At 33.3% G+C, this 11114-nt stretch overlaps 2 protein-coding genes across 2 annotated transcripts; both read left to right on the top strand.

Moving 5' to 3' along the window:
* The first annotated feature begins 2156 nt into the window (after window positions 1-2156).
* LOC120348179 (uncharacterized) lies at window positions 2157-3566 on the top strand. The gene is made up of 3 exons (XM_039418308.2): window positions 2157-2427; window positions 2727-2968; window positions 3181-3566. Exons 1-3 carry the CDS (start codon window positions 2242-2244, stop codon window positions 3308-3310), a joined length of 558 nt encoding a protein of 185 aa, XP_039274242.1. The 5' UTR covers window positions 2157-2241; the 3' UTR covers window positions 3311-3566.
* A 3470-nt stretch (window positions 3567-7036) lies between these two features.
* On the top strand, window positions 7037-8414 carry LOC144428070 (uncharacterized). Its single transcript, XM_078116737.1, has 3 exons — window positions 7037-7275; window positions 7575-7816; window positions 8029-8414. The coding sequence occupies exons 1-3, from the start codon at window positions 7090-7092 to the stop codon at window positions 8156-8158; spliced, it is 558 nt and encodes a 185-aa protein (XP_077972863.1). The 5' UTR covers window positions 7037-7089; the 3' UTR covers window positions 8159-8414.
* Window positions 8415-11114: the final 2700 nt, after the last annotated feature.

Below are 11114 nucleotides of genomic sequence, written 5' to 3' on the forward strand. Positions count from 1 at the left end.
GGATCTAGTTTGTTATTCCATAGCGCGTTCACATTTATGACGACAGTCATTAGTCACTTTGTGTTTATCACCTAAACGTAAAGTTCATGTTACAACTTGAAATTTACATAGATTAGTATAATAAAATAAATTTCCTTAAAGCATGCACGTCAATGAAGCATCAAAACACCACAGTATATTGAGGCATATGAATTTTTGAAATTTATTGCACTCGTTTACAGACTTGGAACTGTTTGTTTCATACTATAAGAGTTCATGCTCTTTGTTGTGACAATGACCTTTTATCAACCCAAGCATAATTTAGTTTAGAAGTATAGAAGCGTTGTTTTAAATGAAACAAATAACAATTTGCTTTGCAATGTTTTCCAGCGTTTTTTGTCAAAGTCAAATTGTATGCATATATTCTATCCTGGTTCCCTAATTGTTGAAAAGATAGAGCAAGACCGAACAATATTGTTTACGCGTAATTGCCAAAATGAAACGTAATTTTGTCTCGCCTACATAAATGCCATAATACCCATTTTCATGACATTTTCTACCTCGTAAGCTTTAATGCGTTTTAGGAGAATATGACTTTGTTTATCTTGTTGTACCAATCAAAAAATTATATTTGTTTATCATCTCATCGTCCATACAAATATCATGTCTCATAGACGCAAAATCATCGCATATTGTGGTAGTGGATATTTATGGTTGGATAAAGCAGGATGCAATGGAAAGTCGGGTCGGTTACAATCGGTTTCAATTATATGTATTACATAGTTTTCTCTCTGACTAAACGAATTATAAGTCTGTACAACCTAGCTGTATATAAAAATGACGCATACAAGTTGTTGATCTTTATCTCGGGAGTGACATTGTCGTCCTTGGTGAAATCACGCACGTTTTTGAAAACATACCTATCTACTATCTTATAGATGTTTGTTTGACTAAAATAGCGACGTAAGGTCGTTGAAGCTAATCACATAGTCTGTAACAACGCTTTTACTTTATGAAAAAACAAAGTGTTATACCTTTGTATAAATTATGTCATATATAATAACCAACATTTACATATGTATGTAAACATGTATATGTGCATATGTATGTAAATGTTATATTGTATATAAAGTACTTGGCACGAGCAGCATTAAAATTGACTCTGGCGCTTGTTATCATGTTTCACAACTTTTCACTTCAATTTTTATTTTATGGAACGTGAGTACAGCCTACTCTATCAGCAGGGTGGGTTTAAATATGTGTTGATACTTAATTGATCACCAGGCATATAAAAAACCATTTGGTTTACCATACGAGTTTGTTCAATGAAAAGTTCCTCACATTTAATGGTGTTTTAATACCGTTCACGTTTATAAAGATTTTTAATTCTCACCGTTCAATACTAACGCTGACTGGAGAACGGAATCATATATATATTTTTCATATATTTATTTAAAGAAAATAACAACCCATGTTATCGGCTGATTCCTCTTTAACACCAATTCGCGACAACACTCTTATGTAGTCAGAATTTATCTTGTCAGTCTAAATCAAAATATCATCATCCGCTGATCCGAGTGAGAAGAATGCCTGACGTCAGAAGTTGCACATTACACACCCGACCACAAGATAAAGATCGTGCATTGAATAACATATTTTGCCTTCAGCTATTATTCAAAAAGTATAAAAGTGGCCAAATAAAGTTTGTCTAATCATATTTTTGCAGATTTAACTTTCTTTCAGGACATCAAATTGGCAAAAACTTTTAGGAATTGTTAACAGAAAAATTTGTGAATGTAAAACTTCCCTGTACTAGGAACGTGGTGTTCGAAATCGCATGCAAACATTTTCGAGTTATATAGACTAGAGAGCAGTCTAATTCAGAATGTTTAAAATAGAAAATAAAAACAATCTGAAAAATAGCTTTGTCCTACAGGAATACCACATTTATAAATAATTTGACTGATTAACCAAATAACAAGAGATATTTTAATTATTCTATTCGTTTATTTATTTATTCCCTTATGTCGCATTGAATGTAATTTAAAATCAATTAGAACAAATTCAGGAACGGCTACTAAATTACCGATTTTCGCCATTTCCGCGTAATTGTGACCGAGCGGATATTGAACTGTACTTTTAAACCCTACTTCAGCAACATCGCCTCTCCTTTTTGTTCTTACACATACCATATTATCCGCATTTGTTTTTAGTCTGCTCTTCCTGCTTTTGTATTTACTTTCCGTAATAAACTTGACCAAGATGTATATTTCTACATTTTTTGCTTTTTCCATTGTTTGTCTCGCTGTGGGAGTTTCGTCGGATTGTTTCAAATTGCCTGGATGTACAGACGGAGTGACACATCAAATATATGAGAATGGTTACAGGTGGAAACCAAGAGGGCATCCATGTTACAGCTGCAAATGCTACCAATCGAGGCAATACGTGGTGAGTTGAAAGTAATTTGAAAAAAATTGTACTGCGCAGTCCTTCTTTATCTTTTCCTGGGATTGGAATGATTTCCTTTAAGCGCTTTCTTATGTCAGGCAGTCCTAATTAATCTATCTAAATCTTATGAATTCACTTTAGAACTATAGAACATTTGCTCCTATCACATACAACTACATTTTAAATTTGGAAAATAATAATAGATTAGTTTGTCTTTTAATCTCTCAAAGCCTAGGATAACCTACCTGATTTTACCTCGTTAATACTGTATTGTAGAAATTTTTGTTTGTTTTATTCAGCTTGGTTGTCAAGTCATTGCAGATAAAGTGAAAGTAAAAAAATCCGAATATTCGGCTGCTTTTGGACAAATATCATTCCTTCCTGCTGAAGAGGTCGAAATTCGGGAAGAAGAAATTGCCAATATTACATGCGAAACCTTACCATTGCCCGCTTATGATCCAGTAACTCAAGAACTGGAATCAATAACTTATCAAAACGTATATTATTTCTACACTTACAAAAGAACACACTGCTGTAGTAGGTAAGCTTGTTTTAAATATTTATTTTTCAATCGCGATATATACAATGATGATCAAATGGTAAGTTTTTCTCGCAATTTCATGAAAAAAATTATCGATTTTCAAATTTGACGTGGCAGCCCTGACATTGAACATGGGATTCAGTTAAAATGTGTTTTGATTATGGCTTATTGTGTATATGTTTAATGTCTGACTTCATCCATGTTATTTCCAGATTTGATTCATATGATAATCTTCATCCGTCATGTATGGCTGTGCCTGTAGGAGAATGCAAGACCAGAATTGTTCAAAGAGGCGATCCTAATAAACTCTGTGAAGAGCCCTACAACGTGTTAGGAAAGTGAACCAATAATAAAAACACTGTATAAAATATTGCTTTTTACATCGATACGGTTCTTTCAGAAAGTTTTTAAAACTTCCACTACATTTTAAATAATTTCCTCGTTTGTTCCTGTTTTTATTTTTTCGATTGTTAGCCTCGTTTTGACTTTTGATAAAATTCATTTTCTTAATTATAATTTTGCTATTGATATTTTAGATTCATTTAATTAACTTCTCATTGTATATATGTTAAATTTTGAAGAATAAATTATATAAAATGACTATTCATTGGTGAAACTATCCAAATGACCAAATGATTTCTTAGCTAACTGCTGTACTTGCGAAATGGCATATGCTAGAAATGCCATCGGGGGACGTGTGGGCTACTACAAATTTATTTTACTGTAGCCATACTGTAGCCTATATCATGTGGCCAACGAGTCAACCAACAAATGGTTGACCTTAAAATGGTTTATTACAAGTATAGGTTTCGACTCCATAAGCAGTACAAGTATAAATTTCGACTCCATAATCAGCATAGCATGATTGATAAAAACAAATGAATAAAAACTGATTATAGAATAAACAAAAAGCAAAGAAAACCTTGAGTAAGTTTACAGAATTTGAGTTGAAAGGTTCTGCCAAAAAGAAGTGATATGTGTTCACTCACCTAAAAGTATTAAATTAAATCGAACAATGTGACACGCACAACCACAGTATATAAAAAAGTAAGAAAATCACGAGAACCTTCAAGATAAGTCACATAGTGAGCAAGCAAAAGGAAAGAAAGAAATGAAATCTATTGCCACACCAAGATATTAACTTTATAACAGTTGCCAAATTGAGAATCTATTTTGAAAACAAGAGTGAATTGTATAGGGAAAAATTTATTGAACACGATGTGTACATATATATACAGATTGTTTTGTTGGACACGAAAAGCTGCGTCAAAAACTGTCCCGCTTGGTGGATAAATCTGTCTCAATGTTCCCGCCACACCAGGCGTTCCTAGAAGATCCAAGTTTTCGCTGTATTTTTTTTTTTATTGGAACACGATTTTTAATCCCCCAAGCGTGACAGCTGTCTTGCGTTTTGATTTTGCAAAATCTTGCTTCGCGAAAGTCGGACGTTGTTCGGTGACCCACTGTACACCTGGTACGGTAGGCTAAGTTACCCTAACAGGTTGATTACTTTCAATTACTTGATACCACAGTTGTGAGTCGAATCATAAAGCATTTTAATTCACGTAGGCACAAGACGCCTAAATTTTCATTGGTACGGGACCTGGTAAAAGTAGGGACGTCCGGGTACCGACGATGTTAAATTACGATGGTTCATAGTTCCACCTTCGTCCAAGATATTTTTTTTTTGGAAATTGTGAGTAAAATATATCGTTTTAGTCTTCGTGTCCGTATATTATAGCATTGCTCTCTTGTTAAAAAGATATCGCCAAGCTGATTATAGTTGGTGTCAAATTATAATTTTCCAACCGAAGTTGCCAGAGTTGGTGCATACATGTTATAATCCTATTTAAACCATGACTAACGGGAATAAAACATTTTCTTGCTTTTGATACGCCTGTTTTTTGTTGTAATTTTGATAATGAATATATTTTGATTTTTCTGGGATGTTTGCTCTGGATAATTAAATTAAAACCAGTCTCAACTCTAGTAATCGATTTCCAATTTACAACGTTTAAAATCAAATATTTTTATCAATCAGTTAATATGAAGGGATATTAAATACGTGGTATTTTTTTTATGCTTGAGGCTTTGACTGAATGAAGCATTTGGTGCTATAATTTAAGCATAATTGTCAGTAGCCCTTTTATTAGGATACGTAATATTTTCAACAACTGGAGCGAGGCAATAAATTTTAAAAAAAGTAGGCAGAAATACCTATACCTACCTATAACATTTACAGATAACCCTGGGTTCATAACAGAAGAAAATATCAGCTAAATACAATAATTCACATAAAATGAGTTCAATCCGTGTGCATTCTGATCACATTCATTTCATATTTATGGAGGGGAAGAAACCCTACTTCGTTTATACTCCAATGAAGCAACAAATTACGACAGACGGACTATTTACAAAGATTTAGTGACATATTTGACAAGAAAGATCAGCGTGCAAGATCAATTCTTCACTAGGTCAGGCCAGTACAATATCGTAATTTCAAGAAAACGACGGGGCAATAATTTGCCGGTATTCGTTCTTGGAAGTAAAGCAGGTGATCCAAGGTTCGAGCAATACAAATACTTCCACAATTCATTTTAAACTATATCTATTTACGGATGAGTGGAATTACTAAAGCGCCGAATTCAAAACCTAAAAACCACTCCAATAGATAAATTCCACATCAATTTAAGATAAGCTGTAGAAAATTTTATTACTTACATGAAATGAAAGGAGGATTGCCAACTTACGCACATCGATTTTATGGCAAAATCCCACACTATTTAAAATAAATATCTATTTTCATGAAATAAAAATGCTGGGTTTTGTTTGCTGGTGTTTTGAATTTAAATTTAGAAAATGTTTTCTTTTCTTCCAGTGTTACAATAAATTCTTCATTGTTTGTTGAATAGAATATCGTGTTACAATTAAAGTTTAGCCTCTCGTCGCCGATCAAGCAATGACTATAATATGGTAACGATGTTTTCACATTGAACTCATAATTCCCCACGAGAACAAAAGAGCAATTATCGTCGTCATTGTGGAACAATACATGTATATGCTGAAGGAAATTTTTGATTTTGGAGAATAAACACCGACGTAAAGATGTTAAGGTTTACAAAAACACGCCACACTGACGAAAACAGTCGGCGATTGTAATAAAATGCAATAGCGCACGTTATTAGCGACCTTTTAAGTCGTTTAAAAATATCGAAAGGGACGAGATTCAACCCCTAATTTATTAATATGTTTGTCAAGTGTCAAATTTACAGCCTTTATATATATAATTTATCGGTGAAATTTAGATTTATTTATGGCTTGTATTAACCCCATTAAAAAAGGTTCAGCTTATAAATTCGTAAAGTACCTTTAACTTACTCAGGAATATTAATCGGTAAGTAACAATTTTAAAATTTATTTTGGGGCTCCGTGAAAAATAGTCAACCTCTTCACGGGCTCCGCAAGACCAAAAGTTTGAGAACCCCTGCTCTAGATGACCTCGTAGGCAATCAGACATGTGAAAAATGCTGTTTCGTGTGTTGAATATACGATTCTGAATGTGGATTCAATTAAAATCCCATTTCCCATAACTTTAATTGTAACACGGTATTCTATTCAACAAACAATGAAGAATTTATTGTAACACTGGAAGAAAAAACATTTTCTAAAATTAAATCCAAAACACCAGCAAACAAAACCCAGCATTTTTATTCAATGAAATAGATATTTATTTTAAATAGTGTGGAATTTTGCCATAAAATCGATGTGCGTATGTTGGCAACCCTCCTTTCATTTCATGTAAGTAATAAAATTTCCTACAGCTGATTAACCAAATAACAAGAGATATTTTAATTATTCTATTCGTTTATTTATTTATTCCCTTATGTCGCATTGAATGTAATTTAAAATCAATTAGAACAAATTCATGAACGGCTACTAAATTACCGATTTTCGCCATTTCCGCGTAATTGTGACCGAGCGGATATTGAACTGTACTTTTAAACCCTACTTCAGCAACATCGGCTCTCCTTTTTGTTCTTACACATACCATATTATCCGCATTTGTTTTTAGTCTGCTCTTCCTGCTTTTGTATTTACTTTCCGTAATAAACTTGACCAAGATGTATATTTCTACATTTTTTGCTTTTTCCATTGTTTGTCTCGCTGTGGGAGTTTCGTCGGATTGTTTCAAATTGCCTGGATGTACAGACGGAGTGACACATCAAATATATGAGAATGGTTACAGGTGGAAACCAAGAGGGCATCCATGTTACAGCTGCAAATGCTACCAATCGAGGCAATACGTGGTGAGTTGAAAGTAATTTGAAAAAAATTGTACTGCGCAGTCCTTCTTTATCTTTTCCTGGGATTGGAATGATTTCCTTTAAGCGCTTTCTTATGTCAGGCAGTCCTAATTAATCTATCTAAATCTTATGAATTCACTTTAGAACTATAGAACATTTGCTCCTATCACATACAACTACATTTTAAATTTGGAAAATAATAATAGATTAGTTTGTCTTTTAATCTCTCAAAGCCTAGGATAACCTACCTGATTTTACCTCGTTAATACTGTATTGTAGAAATTTTTGTTTGTTTTATTCAGCTTGGTTGTCAAGTCATTGCAGATAAAGTGAAAGTAAAAAAATCCGAATATTCGGCTGCTTTTGGACAAATATCATTCCTTCCTGCTGAAGAGGTCGAAATTCGGGAAGAAGAAATTGTCAATATTACATGCGAAACCTTACCATTGCCCGCTTATGATCCAGTAACTCAAGAACTGGAATCAATAACTTATCAAAACGTATATTATTTCTACACTTACAAAAGAACACACTGCTGTAGTAGGTAAGCTTGTTTTAAATATTTATTTTTCAATCGCGATATATACAATGATGATCAAATGGTAAGTTTTTCTCGCAATTTTATGAAAAAAATTATCGATTTCCAAATTTGACGTGGCAGCCCTGACATTGAACATGGGATTCAGTTAAAATGTGTTTTGATTATGGCTTATTGTGTATATGTTTAATGTCTGACTTCATCCATGTTATTTCCAGATTTGATTCATATGATAATCTTCATCCGTCATGTATGGCTGTGCCTGTAGGAGAATGCAAGACCAGAATTGTTCAAAGAGGCGATCCTAATAAACTCTGTGAAGAGCCCTACAACGTGTTAGGAAAGTGAACCAATAATAAAAACACTGTATAAAATATTGCTTTTTACATCGATACGGTTCTTTCAGAAAGTTTTTAAAACTTCCACTACATTTTAAATAATTTCCTCGTTTGTTCCTGTTTTTATTTTTTCGATTGTTAGCCTCGTTTTGACTTTTGATAAAATTCATTTTCTTAATTATAATTTTGCTATTGATATTTTAGATTCATTTAATTAACTTCTCATTGTATATATGTTAAATTTTGAAGAATAAATTATATAAAATGACTATTCATTGGTGAAACTATCCAAATGACCAAATGATTTCTTAGCTAACTGCTGTACTTGCGAAATGGCATATGCTAGAAATGCCATCGGGGGACGTGTGGGCTACTACAAATTTATTTTACTGTAGCCATACTGTAGCCTATATCATGTGGCCAACGAGTCAACCAACAAATGGTTGACCTTAAAATGGTTTATTACAAGTATAGGTTTCGACTCCATAAGCAGTACAAGTATAAATTTCGACTCCATAATCAGCATAGCATGATTGATAAAAACAAATGAATAAAAACTGATTATAGAATAAACAAAAAGCAAAGAAAACCTTGAGTAAGTTTACAGAATTTGAGTTGAAAGGTTCTGCCAAAAAGAAGTGATATGTGTTCACTCACCTAAAAGTATTAAATTAAATCGAACAATGTGACACGCACAACCACAGTATATAAAAAAGTAAGAAAATCACGAGAACCTTCAAGATAAGTCACATAGTGAGCAAGCAAAAGGAAAGAAAGAAATGAAAACTATTGCCACACCAAGATATTAACTTTATAACAGTTGCCAAATTGAGAATCTATTTTGAAAACAAGAGTGAATTGTATAGGGAAAAATTTATTGAACACGATGTGTACATATATATGGATTGTTTTGTTGGACACGAAAAGCTGCGTCAAAAACTGTCCCGCTTGGTGGATAAATCTGTCTCAATGTTCCCGCCACACCAGGCGTTCCTAGAAGATCCAAGTTTTCGCTGTATTTTTTTTTTTTTTATTGGAACACGATTTTTAATCCCCCAAGCGTGACAGCTGTCTTGCGTTTTGATTTTGCAAAATCTTGCTTCGCGAAAGTCGGACGTTGTTCGGTGACCCACTGTACACCTGGTACGGTAGGCTAAGTTACCCTAACAGGTTGATTACTTTCAATTACTTGATACCACAGTTGTGAGTCGAATCATAAAGCATTTTAATTCACGTAGGCACAAGACGCCTAAATTTTCATTGGTACGGGACCTGGTAAAAGTAGGGACGTCCGGGTACCGACGATGTTAAATTACGATGGTTCATAGTTCCACCTTCGTCCAAGATATTTTTTTTTTGGAAATTGTGAGTAAAATATATCGTTTTAGTCTTCGTGTCCGTATATTATAGCATTGCTCTCTTGTTAAAAAGATATCGCCAAGCTGATTATAGTTGGTGTCAAATTATAATTTTCCAACCGAAGTTGCCAGAGTTGGTGCATGCGTGTTATAATCCTATTTAAACTATGACTAACGGGAATAAAACATTTTCTTGCTTTTGATACGCCTGTTTTTTGTTGTAATTTTGATAATAAATATTTTGATTTTTCTGGGATGTTTGCTCTGGATAATTAATTTAAAACCAGTCTCAACTCTAGTAATCGATTTTCAATTTACAACGTTTAAAATCGAATATTTTTATCAATCAGTTAATATGAAGGGATATTAAATACGTGGTATTTTTATGCTTGTGGCTTTGACTGAATGAAGCATTTGGTGCTATAATTTAAGCATAATTGTCAGTAGCCCTTTTATTAGGATACGTAATATTTTCAACAACTGGAGCGAGGCAATAAATTTTAAAAAAAGTAGGCAGAAATACCTATACCTACCTATAACATTTACAGATAACCCTGGGTTCATAACAGAAGAAAATATCAGCTAAATACAATATTTCACATAAAATGAGTTCAATCCGTGTGCATTCTGATCACATTCATTTCATATTTATGAAGGGTAAGAAACCCTACTTCGTTTATACTCCAAAGAAGCAACAAATTACGACAGACGGACTATTTACGAAGATTTAGAGACATATTTGACAAGAAAGATCAGCGTGCAAGATCAATTCTTCACCAGGTCAAGCCAGTACAACATCGTGATTTCAAAAAAACGACGGGGCAATAATTTGCCGGTATTCGTTCTTGGAAGTAAAGCAGGTGATCCAAGGTTCGAGCAATACAAATACTTCCACAATTCATTTTAAACTATATCTATTTACGGATGAGTGGAATTACTAAAGCGCCGAATTCAAAACCTGAAAACCACTCCAATAGATAAATTCCACATCAATTTAAGATAAGCTGTAGAAAATTTTATTACTTACATGAAATGAAAGGAGGATTGCCAACTTACGCACATCGATTTTATGGCAAAATCCCACACTATTTAAAATAAATATCTATTTTCATGAAATAAAAATGCTGGGTTTTGTTTGCTGGTGTTTTGGATTTAATTTTAGAAAATGTTTTCTTTTCTTCCAGTGTTACAATAAATTCTTCATTGTTTGTTGAATAGAATATCGTGTTACAATTAAAGTTTAGCCTCTCGTCGCCGATCAAGCAATGACTATAATATGGTAACGATGTTTTCACATTGAACTCATAATTCCCCACGAGAACAAAAGAGCAATTATCGTCGTCATTGTGGAACAATACATGTATATGCTGAAGGAAATTTTTGATTTTGGAGAATAAACACCGACGTAAAGATGTTAAGGTTTAAAAAAACGCGCCACACTGACGAAAACAGTCGGCGATTGTAATAAAATGCAATAGCGCACGTTATTAGCGACCTTTTAAGTCGTTTAAAAATATCAAAAGGGACGAGATTCAACCCCTAATTTATTAATATGTTTGTCAAGTGTCAAATTTACAGCCTTTATATATATAATTTATCGGTGAAATT

The sequence above is a fragment of the Styela clava genome, chromosome 1, assembly GCF_964204865.1.
Source record: "Styela clava chromosome 1, kaStyClav1.hap1.2, whole genome shotgun sequence".
Lineage (NCBI taxonomy): Eukaryota > Metazoa > Chordata > Ascidiacea > Stolidobranchia > Styelidae > Styela > Styela clava.

What these genes read in the sequence shown, in the direction of transcription:
- LOC120348179 (XM_039418308.2), top strand. Translation starts at nt 2,242, where the DNA reads ATGTATATTTCTACATTTTTTGCTTTTTCCATTGTTTGTCTCGCTGTG. An exon ending in ACCAATCGAGGCAATACGTG is followed by an intron (nt 2,428 to 2,726) that starts GTGAGTTGAAAG and finishes TGTTTTATTCAG; the next exon opens with CTTGGTTGTCAAGTCATTGC. An exon ending in AGAACACACTGCTGTAGTAG is followed by an intron (nt 2,969 to 3,180) that starts GTAAGCTTGTTT and finishes TGTTATTTCCAG; the next exon opens with ATTTGATTCATATGATAATC.
- LOC144428070 (XM_078116737.1), top strand. Translation starts at nt 7,090, where the DNA reads ATGTATATTTCTACATTTTTTGCTTTTTCCATTGTTTGTCTCGCTGTG. An exon ending in ACCAATCGAGGCAATACGTG is followed by an intron (nt 7,276 to 7,574) that starts GTGAGTTGAAAG and finishes TGTTTTATTCAG; the next exon opens with CTTGGTTGTCAAGTCATTGC. An exon ending in AGAACACACTGCTGTAGTAG is followed by an intron (nt 7,817 to 8,028) that starts GTAAGCTTGTTT and finishes TGTTATTTCCAG; the next exon opens with ATTTGATTCATATGATAATC.